Source organism: Phascolarctos cinereus, unplaced genomic scaffold (assembly GCF_003287225.1).
Source record: "Phascolarctos cinereus isolate Bilbo 61053 unplaced genomic scaffold, phaCin_HiC Scaffold_7;HRSCAF=346, whole genome shotgun sequence".
In the NCBI taxonomy this organism is placed as follows: Eukaryota; Metazoa; Chordata; class Mammalia; order Diprotodontia; family Phascolarctidae; genus Phascolarctos; species Phascolarctos cinereus.
This window is the reverse complement of record NW_027556180.1, coordinates 176,458,389-176,471,911: the sequence shown is the minus strand read 5'-3', so window position 1 is coordinate 176,471,911 and position 13,523 is coordinate 176,458,389. Positions and strand designations below refer to the sequence as shown.

Here is a 13,523-nt window from a genome sequence, read left to right as displayed (position 1 = left end):
AGCAATGCTATAGCCGGGCAATAACACTTAGGCAGTCTCTTATCTAGGAAGATGATTCATACACAAACATGGCCACTTGGCTCTATTCTCATATCTTTCTAACTTACCTCTTCCTTGTCCCAACTCTGTGCACTTCTGACAGAGTGACAGACCCAGCCATTATGGGAAGAAACACTCCATTCTCCCCCCCCCCACCCGAGCTTTTTCACCTTATCTCTATCAGGGTTGCCTTAGGAACCTCCACATTTTAGCTGCTACCTATTGAAGTCCCAGTCCCTCAAAAGCCACTGGAAACCCACCCCACTTTGGTATAGTATGCAAAGCCCTGGCCTCAGAGCCAGGAAGATGAGTTCAAATCCCATACAGCCTTATTAGCTGTGTGACCCTGGCTTAATCTCTACGAACCTCAGTTTCTTAATCTATAAAATGACAGAGTTGGATTTGATGACTTTTCAACTCTAAATCTATGATTCTATGATTTATCCTGGGTGTCTCTTGAGCACCACTGCCAATGGATTTGGATCAGCATAAAAGGTAGAATCCTCACTGTAGGCACGAATATATTTGAAGGGGAAAACGCTTGTCCCTAGAACTTGGATGGGGAGGTAGGGAAGGTATTTGCACTTAAAATATAAAATTCATCATCCCACTGAAATAACATTACAAAAGGTAGGTAAGTTCATGGTTCAGTAATAGTATATAACTTAAAGGGGCATCCATGGGCAACCTCCTCATCAATAACCTTTTTTGAATCATGGATCCCTTTGGCAGTCTGGTGAAGTATATGGCCCCTTTCTCAAATAATTCTTGTTGCTTACATTCATAATAGAAGGAATGCTAAATTCCTTTGGGAGGTTTATGAAAATAAAGAAGCCATCTTCGCCCCCATCCAAGTTCATGAATCCCCTGCAACCTATCCACGGATCTCAGGTTAAGAACAAGATATTTTTCTATGAGAAAACACCTTCTAAGCTCCAGAACTTTGACGTTAACAGATGAACTTCTAAAGTGAAATTAATGTGTTATTAGGGATCCCTAAAAGGTATGTTTTTTCTCAGGCATGGTGCTTTGTCCAAATCTTGTTGTATGCCACCCACAGGAATGTCCCTTTGGCACACGTATTTGACAACTGCTAACATTTTAACCACACAAATGTAGTCTGAAAGCTTCCTCCTAGATCCCCCCTGCACCAGAGAGCAGCACTCTGCATATGCTTAATGTTAAAAGAATAACAGTCCATGGCAACCAAGATGAGATTTGTATGAAAATATGGTATGAGAGGAGAGGGAAAAAGAGGTTTAACTGAATTTCTCTGTCCCAATTCATACATACAAGCTTACTACATGTAGGAATCAAGAGTGCTTGGAGCACAGGGAAAGTGCCAGGCACAAATACACACAAAGCCCTATGTTATAAGGCAGATTAGACCACGTGCCAATTTTCTCCTTTAAACATGACAACAGTGAGGTGAAATTTTTAGAAGATTCTGACTTATTTCCTCTTTGGAAAGGAAAAATAAAGAGAGTTTCTGGAGGAAAGAATTGACTATATGGGGTTGACATTCTGTGCAATTGTTTAGTAGATGACAAAGAGATTAAAGATGATTAGGGAGGAAAATCAGTTACACAGAATGAGTGAGACAGTGAACTAGACAGGGGGTTGGTTATACTTCAGCCATTATTTTAAAGTGTGTTGTCGCCATCTTCTGCTGGTTCTCACAGTCTGCCAGTTTCCATTTGTGGTTATGATTTTAAAACCTTTTATTTTTTTTGAAGAATATAGCCATAATTCAGAAATCAGCATAATAACTAATATCAAGGCATCTTTCTAGCTTCCCTTTAATGCGACTGGCTTTCCTCTGTACATGTCTTGTTTGTACAAAGTTGTTTGCATTTTGTCTCATTAGACTGTGAGCTTCTAGAGAGCAGGGACTGACTGTCTTGCCTTTCTTTGCCAACTCTTAGCACAGTGTCTGGAATATAATGGGTATTTAATAAGCACTTGTTGACTTAACTGATCTTAGAAGAGGGGGTACCCTCAAAGTGTCCATCTACTTTTTATTTTCAAAACTATGAAATAAAAGATAATTCCTGAAGAAAGGCTAAAATCAGTCATGCATACATACCTTATCCCTCAGACTGGAACTATTCACACCAGTTTGCCATTTATTTTTTAAAAATGAAACTGGCGTGAATGAAAAATTCTTCTAAAACTTTACTGAATAGTCAGTTTAATCTGAAACAAGCTAAACCTGTGTGGAAAAGGTGATGGAATCATGGAACTTGGACTCAAATTCCACCTCTACTGGTGTGGCCTTAAGCAAATTGCTTAAATATTCTGGGCCAGTTTTCTCATCTTTAACAACAGGAGGTTAGACTAGACAACCCTTCTAGTTAAAAAAAAAAAAAGAAAAACAACTTATTGCCCTATTTTTAAAAGCTCCTAAAAAAAAAGTATGTATGTATGTATACACACATACACACGAAATTTCTAAAACAGTTGATTCCATTCAAATTCCTGGTTATAGTGTCTGTTGATTTGGTTATGGGATTTTTTTTAAAAAAGACTTCTAAATGATATCCTCTTTTTTTTTAAACCATTATGATATACGACCAAGAGATGAGCCAAAAATTGGGCCTTTGGGAAACAATTTAAGGGCGACTTTGTCAAAGGTGACTTTGTAAATGGTAATTAAAGAGGCTAAGTTGGTTCTGATACTAAATATTCCTTTTCCCTTAGAAATGACACTTAGAAAGCACACAGGAGAAAAGAAAGGATGTGTGTGCCTCTTTATTTTCCTTCCTCTAAGGAACTAAGTTTTTTTCATGTGGATTGGGGGGGAAGGAGTGGGAGGTTTTTCTCCAATCCTTCCCAAGATAATATAGTCAAAGAATTAGTTGGCATAAGTTTGCCAAAATGATACCTCCAACACAGCTGGGGGGTGGGGGAGGAGGAAAGGCATTGAAGGAGCTTGAAAAGTCACCATAGGAAAGTATCATGATAAATGAAAAAAATCAAAACACAATTAAAAAGAAAGAAAGAAAGAAAGAAAGAAAACCTCTCCCGAATGATCTTCCTGATGATTAGCTTTCTTTTCACCTTTCCAGACTAAACTACTGAATGCTTTGGAACAGAGTGCACTCACTGATGGTACCAGCCATCCTTGCTTCCTCGCTACAGAAGCTCTCCAGGCACAAAGACAACACATGAATTATTGCTGCCTCCCAACAATAGATCTTAGTCTTATGACACACCGGGAGGCTCTGCTGGCTGACTAACAGTTGAGTTCTGGCTGCTGCCAGGAGGCTAATGAATCAAGACCGTGCTTCTAGGAAGATCTCTGGCAGTTTTGTTCTTGAAACCAAATAGCTCTGATCCCATAATATAAAAAGAAGGGCTTCTGTATATAATAGGTGAAAAGAATGAGGGAAAGAAAAGTAAAAAGGAATGTCTACTTGGTGATCTATGTGGCACCGAAGACCAATAGAGCCCCAACTGAAGGGGGTGGCTCAGAACCTCTAAAAGAAGTCAAAGGGAAATGGGGAAAGCAGCTATCAATGCAGTGATTTAGTCTCAGGTGACAGAGACAAGCATGCGGCTTCTGGAGTAAGACACAGACTGAGTGATACTATTCATGAGAAAGAAACAAAAACAACAGATATAAACACATTCTTATTATTTAATATTCTTCCCTAACAGACCATGCTCACAAACTTTGGGGTAAGAGTGCGTTTAAAGTGGAAATCACTTCTGAGATGTGGCTTGCGACTAGGCCAGTTTAGCTATAAAGTATTCAATGAATGGGCCTGCCATTGTTTTCATATATTAAAAAAAACTACCCATTACTCAGCATGGCACTTACTGCCCTTTCCTGGTACAGTTCCAGTCCACCTTTCTGACTTATTCCCCATCACTGATTCTCATATTCTATATTCTGGCCAGAGTGAATTACTTGTTTGTTTCCTGAACTTGACATCTCAACTAGTACCTCCCTCCCTTTGCACAGACTGTTTCCTCATTCCCAGAAAGTAATCCTTCATCATTTCTGCCTCTTAGAAAGCTTAGCTTATTTTGAAATTGGAAGGGACTTCAGTAATCCAACTAGTCTAGTCTGGAGCTAGAAGGGACCACAGGCCTATTGTGTCCAATCCCCTCATTTTAACAAATGAGGAAACAAGCCTAGAAACCATTCAGTAATTTGTCTAAGGTCACACAGGTGGTAAGCATTAGACAAAGCATTTGGCTCTAACTCCAGAGCCAGGACTTTAAAAAACAAATTGTTCCACACTGCCTCCTTCAATTCAGATGAATCTTTGTATAACAAACCTTTCATGATGCCAATTTTTAATGTTCTTTCCCTCCTGAAATTTCTTTGTATTTACTTATATTTACATATCACCCCCCTTCCCCACCCCACCATAGAATATAAATTCTCCTTCCTTATAGGTAGTGACTGTATTTTTTCCCTATTCTCCAAGAGTTTGGATGTAACAATTTGCTTAAATGCTTCTCTTTGTCAGTGTAAGTCCAATACTACATTCACAATAGCATGGGAGCATATTCAAGCCTTTCTTAGGATACATTCTGTTTAGAAATATATCATTCTCATAATCTTGAGAGAACTCAGTGCTCGGTTCAATACTTTGGATGATTTGTGATATCTAGTTGTTTCCTGAGCTCTGCAATACTTTATATCAAGGGTTCTTCACTTTTTTTTTTCTTCGTATGATAAAGTCCTCTTGGCAGTCTGGTAAAGCCTCTGGATCCTTTTGTTCTCAGAATAATGTTTTCAAATGCATAACATTAAATACACAGGGTTACAAAGGAAACTCATCATACACAGTTATCAAAGTATTTTATAAAACAGATTCAGGGACTCCAGGTTAAGAACCTCTGATTTAGTTCCCCTGAAGAGGTGTCAATTCAACTACCAACAAGCTCCACCATGAAAAAAAATTCACTTAATAAAGTAAAGAAAGAAATGGATGTATTGTGTCTCACTTAGCAGGCAATTCAAGCAAAGGAGCATGACACATTTAACCCCAACCATATGACCAACACACAACTCTGATAATGCAGCCTAAGAATGCTTAAACAAACAATCACTATTTTTGCCAAGTCGCTATTATTGACAACAGTCATCAGTAAAAACTAGAAGAACAAGACAATTAGAAAAGCTGAAACCCTAATGGTTAAAAGAGCACTGTGCCAGAAATAAGCTATGACGCTATCTAGGAAAGTCTCCGGAGAGAAGCATAGGAGAGCAGGAAGCAGATGAAGAAGAGTGGGGAAAATAGCAGAACATACTGTAAGAAACACAGAGAAATGGGGGTGTGGAGGTGAGCAGCATTTATCAAACACAAATATAATTTTAAAACCTAATCCTAAGTTAAACGGCAAACTCCATACACTGGTGATTCTCAACTCCCTTCCACCTTAGCCACCTGTAAGAAGAGTTATAACCTTGATTTCATTATACCTCATAATTGTTCTTCCATGACCCAGAACTTGTGAAATTCCTCTCTGGAATCTCAATTTGCAATACATCTGTCTCCCTCTTGGCCTTGTTCCTCAATCCCTCTTTCACCTTCACAAGGACTTTGGGTTTTTCTGTACCACTTTTCTCCCAATCTACCTCTTCTCTTTATATTCCTGACCAATTCAATTATATTTCATTATCTCCTACTCCAGAATCCCTTGTGCCCTGGTCCTACTGTCAGTCAAACCTTAACAAACCCCAAATCTGGGTTACTGACACCATCTACCTTCTCTGCACTTACACATATGTTTTGGAGAGTTGCTAGAGAAAGCCACCTAATAGTACCGACTGGAACCACAACAGATTTATCTCATCTCAATTGAGTCCTCACTGCTGCAAGGCAATACTTTTATTTTTCTATGATTATCACTTTCTTATCAGTGGTTATTATAAACTTTCTCTTCTCAATGACTCTATACCATTTCATTTCCCCTCTTTCTTTATCGTGAAAACAGTGGCCATCACCTACACACCTCAAAATCTTTCATTACCACCTCACTATTCTTTCTTCCTTTTCTATAGTCTTTGAGGAAGTACTTCCACTTTTCCTTGCCTCGTGCAAGCTCTATGTCTTCTCAATTTCACCTCTTTCCATATCTCCCAAAAGCTTGTTTCCTTGACCATTCCCCTTTTCTCCCACCTTTAATCACTTCTTTATCTACTAGCTCCCCTTCCTTAATGTGTACAAACAAGCCGAGGTCTCACTTTTCCTTAAAAAGTCTTTACTTGAGCCTGCCACCCCCTCAAACTATTATCCTACATCCTCCTGCCTTTCATAGTCTCTCTCAAGTCTATACTTTTATACCAGCTATCTCCCAGCTTTAGAATATGTTCATTCCTAATATCTACTTCTTACAATCCTTGCTTCAGGGCTCAAGTGCCACTTTCTCAAGGAGGCCTTTTCTGAACACTCCACCCCTCCAACCCAAGAAGTCTGTTCTTTCCCTTCTAAAATTACTTCCTATTTATTTACTTTTCAGTGGATATGTTGCCTATATTCAGTAGAATGTATGCTCCTTGAATGCAGGGACTACTTAGCTTTTATCTTCACATCCCTAGCCCCCAGCATTAGTGTCCTAATGAATGTACTGAGTAAGCAGTTGTAGAGTCAAAATTTGAACCCAGGTCATCTGCTCTTTCCATTAGAACACATACTCTCTCTCCATGTTAACTGTATTTATGACATCCCTGTAATAAACTACAAGTTCCATCAAGGAAGGAAATGTGACCTTTAAAATTCTATATCTCTCCCAGCACCTGTCCCAGTACTCTGCACATAGTAGGGTCCTAACTAATATTAGCTGAATGAACAAATCTTCATGATGACCTAAAACATGCTGAGTTGGAGGCACACAATCTAATAAAAACCAAGGCAACGCTTGATTAGCAACATGTGAAATAGCCTATGGAAATTTTAGGATGAAGGCTGGCTTAGTCTTTCCACCTTTTTATACTGTCAGCTGATGTATGTGCTCAGAAAAAGCTGACTAATTTTAAATTTATCTAAGAAAGATCCAATTAGGAACATAAACTTGCTGCAAAAACATTTGTGTGATACATTTATTCACAAATTTGAATTATACATACTAGTGCTAACACTCATTGATATGGATAATTGAGATTTGAGAGTGAATATATATGAATACATATATACATAAGAGATAATGTGGTAGAGCAAAAAGTTTTTGGTTTTCTGACTTTTAGACTTTAGGTGAATGGCTAACTCTGCTCTATAGAACCCTTTCTTCCTGCCAAGTATCTGTGATACCATTGGAATAGCTCATCACACACTATAATTCCCCTCATCCCAATCTTTCTTGTTTCAAACTTCCAGCAACCATGCTGATTGACATCCCACCTCCCCACTACCCTATTATCTGAAACCCTACTCATGACAAAAGGTGTTGGAAACCAATCAGGTAAAATCTCACCCCACCCAAGGTTCTTCCACATTGTACTTGTTCTCTTGGGTAAGACCACCCAGTAATCTTGCACCAAAGAACTAGGAAAAGTGGCAGAGCTTTTTTCCATCTTGGCACACTTGAATCTCTCTGATCTTGCCAAAGCTAATGATCCTTTACTCAAGGTCAAGACCCTATATGTGTGCCTTTCCCTCTAACGTTACTTTCCATGTACTCTGCATTTCAATTGTAGATACCATTTATGTATATATTGTCATGTCATTCCACCCTGTCCCCCAATTAGAATGCAAACTCCTTGAGAAAAGTGGCTACTTCAGCCTTTTTATTTCTACCTCCAGAGCAAAGTACAGTGCTTAGGATAAGTACTAATTAAATGCCTGAATCTCTCAGATAAAAGACAATGCATCCTTGTCCCTTCTTTCTTTGTCCAACTATCTTAAATTAACTATCTTCCTATGTGTCCATAATAAAAAGTCTATAGGTTTCAGTATTTATTACTAGTTGGTTTGCTTCTGTGGAAAACACTAAATCCTCTCCAATCAGCTGCAATGGATAAGGAGAACTTGCTTAATTATGCACCAGGGTGTACAATTTTTCAGGGATAGCTACCTTTAATTTAAAATTTTTTTCCCTCTCTCCAGTGTGGATTAAATTCCAAATAGAGGCCTCATAGTGATTTAAAAGCTTTAACTTACAAAAGTTCAAAGTGAAGAATAATGTTGCAAATACTCACTGTGAGAGGCTCCCCTTGGAGAGCTTGCAAAATGAAGTTACTGACAACTCGGCCGTCATTCATATGCATCCGTGGCCCAAAAGTATTGAATATTCTAGCAACTCGTACTTCAACCCCTTCCTGAAATGAAGAGAGTGAGAAAAAGCAACATTATATTTAACTTTCTCATCTGTATTCTTGGTAAGGGTAAAAAAAAAAAGGAGTGGGGGGAGGGAGCATTATCTCTTTCTAGGAACAATAAGATTTATTTTAAATTTTATTATAGTAAAAAGCCTTACTCAACACACTATCTTCTCTTCTTCGTATATATCCTTCAACACTGTCAAGGATTTTAAGTGTGGAGACAATCAAATCTGACAGCTTTCTTACTCTCCTTAACCTTAACCTTTCTACTGTTTTAGATACAGTGAACCAGTCTGTCTCCTTCCTTTCCATGTTTTTTAAGCATTGCACGTTACAGACAGCTTCTTTACAGGTCCATCAGCTCTCCTACTTGCCCACACATTAACTGTGGTATGCCCTGAGGCTGCCCTGGATTCTCTGTTCATTTCTTTTCTACACCCACTGCAGGGAATTCAACTCATATGGCTTAAATAATCACCGGGATATCTTTCGGATCTATATCTCTAGCCCTAAACTTTCCATGCTCTCTCTCTGATTATCTATTTCTAGCCATCAACAGGATAGTTTCTCTTAGGACCATTACTTAAAATAGAACACATGAATAATACTAACAATCACCATTCACATTTATGTAACACTTTATGGCCTCCAAAATGCTGCCTCCAGATATAAGCTCTATTGTTTGGCATTTATGGCCCTTCCTAACTTGGCCCCTTTCTGTCTTTTCAGTTTTCTTACACATTATTCCCCTACAAGCACCCTAAGATCTAGCCACACTGGCCTACTTATAGTTCACCCAACACAATAATCTATGGCCCATCTCTTCTCTGGACCTTTCACTGGCTGCTCTCCAGGCTGGAATGCTCTGCCTTCTCACTTCCTTGTCTGGTTTCCTGGCTTACAACTTAGCATACTGTACCCTTGGTAGAAGGCTTTTCTTTCCCCTCCAGCTACTTCTACCTTTCCCCCTCTTGGTTTCTCTGTTTTCCTTCAGTTCTCAGCTCAAGGGCCATCTTTTACATGAATTCAGGGAAAGTTGAGGTTCAAATCCAGCTTCTGACACATGTTCACTGAGTGATCCTTGGAAAATGATTTAACCTCTCACTGCCTCAGGCAATTCTCTAAGACTATAAGTCGCTAAACATTTATTGATCTGCATGGGTAAAGGGAGTTAACTCATTGTAGTTCCCTATACAAATGAAATTACAGGTCTTGTCCTACCACACTCACATATGTGTATCTAAATGTAGCATGAACATCACACAAAGGCATGTATACACGTGTGTATACATATATGTATGCATGTATGTATAGCAAACCACTCCAGTATCTCTGCCAAGAAAACCCCAAATGGGGTCATGTAGACTTGGACACAACTAAAAACAAACAACTGAACACACACAGATGCACACGCATATATAAAATATCGCCATTTTAATCACTTTAACATTTACAGAGGTTACAAGAGGTTAAGCGATTTCTCCAAAGTTGCATAATTGTAAGTGGTAAATTCAGCACATGAAACCAGGTCTTCTGGCTTTCAGGTCAATGCTCTTTCTACTTTCTCCAACTCATTAGCCTCTATAAACACATCGCCCTTCCCAGATTCTGGAAGATCAAAGGCACTAGTGTCCTCTTGGCCTGTGCTTACCTATTATTCTTGGGGTCATTTTGGACTTCTTTCTGTTTAATAGCACCATGTTTATATTACTAATACCACTTTATATTTGCCCAGTACTTTAGAGTTTCAAAGTGCTCTCTTATAAATCATCTTACAATTCTTATAGCAAGGCAGGGACACTCACGTTGCAAATGAGTAAGATAAGGCCCAGGGGGGGCAGCTCCGTGGCACAGTGGATAGAGCACGGACCTGAAGTCAGGAGGACCTGAGTTTAAATCCAGCCTCAGACCAAACACTTGACCCGTACTAGCTGTGTGACCCTGGGAAAGTCACTTAACCTTGTCTAAGAAATAAAATTAAAAAAAAATAAATTTTAAAAAAAGAGAAGGCCCAAAAGTTAAGTGACATGCCCAGGGACACATTTCTAAGAAGTAAAAGAGTTGGGAGTGATGGCCAATAAATCTGCTCCAGTGTCTACTACCTTAGCAATTATTCAGATCGACGTCTTTCTCTTAATTCCCATGGCCATAACTCTAGCCCGAGCCTAACCACCTCATGCATAACCTCTTTTCCCTACTCTTTGCCAGTATAAAGTTCTCCAGTACTACCTGGTTTAGAAGAGTACCAGGACCCAAGAACAAAGTGCCCAGCACTGTCTCTGTAGCCTCCCCGGCTGCAGCTACTGCTTGCTCCAAGGTGGGAGAGGCAATACTCTTGCATATGTTAAAGGACAGACTGCATCCCTGCCCCAGGCCCCCAGAAAGATGAATTTGGCTGCAAAACTCTTCTAGGTTATCTCCCTTCCTTGGGACAAGTGATGAACTTGATACATGTTTGCTGAATGCATGAATTTTAGTAGGATTTTCCTGTCTGAAGAGGAAGCTGCTAATTCAGATCGGCTTTCTTCCTTGTCCTCTCCAGACTCTTTTTAGTCCACTTCTAGGATAGCGCCTCACTCAGCTATAAAGCTCAGAAATCCCAATCTCCAGGGGCTCCATCCTCCTTTGCCTTTTTCCCCTCACCTCTTTTTCTATTCTGACATAAAGCTTCAGTTTCCTCTGGTAACCCTGAGCAGTAATCCCAGGGGCATCTATGCAAGAGAGGACCCTTAGAATCAAATAACATAACTGCAAACAATTTGGGAAGGGGGCAGTACTTCTTCTGGGAATCCCTACCCAGCTCAGGGATGCAGGGGAGAGACTAGCTGGGTTTGACAGTCAGGTGGCGGGCAGTCCTTTGAGGCAATTGGGAAGGCTGTTTTCCTTACCTTGTAGAGCTCCAGCTGCAGCCAGCAACAGCAGCAGCAGCAGCAAGGGAATCTAACAGAGCCAGCTAGCTGTGCGTGGGATGGTGAAGAAGCTGCTGATACTATTTCTGTTGTTTCTGGAGAACCAGCAAGGCTTAAGCTGTGACTATGGAGCCAACAGGGTGACTGTTGGTGACACCCAGTTTTATTCAAAGCAGACTTGGGGGAAAAGGTCTAGCCTACATATGGATGAGAGATGGTACCTTCACTAACTAAAACATTCTTGAAGGCACAATGAAAAGGGGTCTAGACAAAGCTTCATTACACCCTGCTTCTAAGCTTCCTAATCTTGGACAAGTCACTTCTTTCTAGGCCTTGGTTTCTTCATCCATAAAAATGGCTAGAGTGGAGGAAAAAAGTGGAAACAGGGCTCAAAGTGGAATCATAGCACTTGCCTAAAATGGAATCCAAATTCTGCCCCTCACTACTTGAGTGGCCTTGGCAAGTGAGAGCTATGGTATCTACCTGTAAAACAAGAGATTAAACTAAATTATCTCTAAGACTCCTCCAAGTCCTGTAGGAGCTGTTACTATTTCCTTTTTCCAGGTTTAAAAAAAAAAAAGGAACCATGAGGTTCTTGTAGCAGGATTCAAACTCAGGTCTTTTTGATTCTAAGTCCAGCACTTTATTCACTATAATATGCAGCTTCTCTATCAATTTAACAAACAAAAATCCACACTTGTCTTTTTTCAGAGACTGCATACACTTCAGCCTAAAGCCCAGGCAGTATCACAAATTCTTAGAGTTTTAGTCTATGAAGTTTTAAAGTCCTTGTGTTTATTGTGTTTCTTCCATTAGACTGTAAACTCCTTGAAAGCCAAGACCTTCAAGCTACTTAAAAAAATCTCTCTATTTATTTACACACACTCTCTCTCTCTCTCTCTCTCTCTCTCTCTCTCTCTCTCTCTCTCTCGCACAGAATATACTGTTGTCTTGCTGGGTACTCCAATGTTGATGACTAAGGCTTGTGGTTTTATTTGTAGCCCAGAAACAAATAAACTCTTTCCCTACTGAACAAGTCAGAGAAGAAATAAAAAAGGGGCTAGAGATGGTGATCTCAATAGAAAATAACTCAAAAGTCACCAACTTCAGTTTTATTAATAGAACAGGGGAAGGGTATACAGAAACGGGCAGTGAGTGCAGCTTTATTCTAGGAATAGAACATAAAATCTCAGCAAGTTAACACAAATCAAATCAGTGTGCCTGACAGAATAAAAGTCATACCAAGCTCCCATGAAGTCTGCAACAAATCAAGCTTAGCAGTGTTACAGGCTCCGGGATCTACAGCTAAAAAGGACCTCAGAGGCCACGTGGGCTAATATCTTCATTTTTTTTTTAATAGTTGAGGAAACTGAGGCCCAAGGTCACAGTCCAGGGGTTTAGGGAAGGGAGAGAGACTGGAGGGGTCTTCACAGTCAGATTCCTCTCTCTGAGAGGCTGGAGTAGGGAGGCAAGCAGTCCCTTGAAGCAACTGAGATTTGAACTCAGGTACTATCCCCAGAATTAGTGTTGTTTTTGCTCACTAGTAAATGTTGCCTTATCTGAAAAATTCATCATTGCACAGCCAACCTGGTTGGATGGACTGAATTAAGTTAGGCTGGTGCTCCATATAAGTATGTTCAATATTCTAAGTCTTCTCAGCTTGAAAGGCCCTGTCAGACTTTGCATCCCACTGCCACAGCCTTCTAAGGCCCAGGGTCATCTTCACACTATGACAAGACTTGAGAGTGTAGCCTCAAACTTACTGTTACCAAACCTTACTACTATTACTACTATTACTGCTGCCCCTGCCGCCACTACTATTACTACAACTACCACCACCACCACCACCAACATTCTACTAAGCTTACAAAGGGTTTTACATATTATTTCATTTGATCCTCACAACAAGCCTGAGAGGTAGGTGCTATTATGATCCCCATTTTCTTAAGAGAAAGAGGCTAAGTGATTTGTCACACAGCTAGCAAGTGGCTGCAGGAGGATTTGAATTCAAGTCTTCCTAACTCTAAGTCTAATGCGCTATCCACTGCACCATCTAACTGACTGAGAGAAAAAAAATATTCCCAAATAAAAGAACATTTCCCCTTTTTGGCCTCTGTTCTCTCTGGAGAAGGATGGGACCTAAAGTAGAGGAGGCTGAATCCTTCAGGGAACTCTGAGACTTAAGAAACAGGTGACTGTGATCTGGCCTTATGCTCATGTTATTGTGATACTCTCCAGTCCTCATTCTTTCTCAAGGGACAGGAGGCAAGGAGATCAGCACTTCAAGGATACTTCTT

At 40.0% G+C, this 13,523-nt stretch overlaps 1 protein-coding gene across 3 annotated transcripts in view; it reads right to left on the bottom strand.

The window, feature by feature from the left end:
• The window catches only part of UXS1 (UDP-glucuronate decarboxylase 1), a 146,210-nt gene that overhangs the window by 27,866 nt on the left and 104,821 nt on the right, over positions 1-13,523 (bottom strand). For all 3 annotated transcript variants that reach the window (XM_020987928.2, XM_020987929.2, XM_078147365.1), the window contains exon 10: positions 8,195-8,314. In XM_020987928.2, coding sequence (XP_020843587.1) covers positions 8,195-8,314 — 120 coding nt within the window. The remainder of the gene's footprint in view (positions 1-8,194; positions 8,315-13,523) is intronic.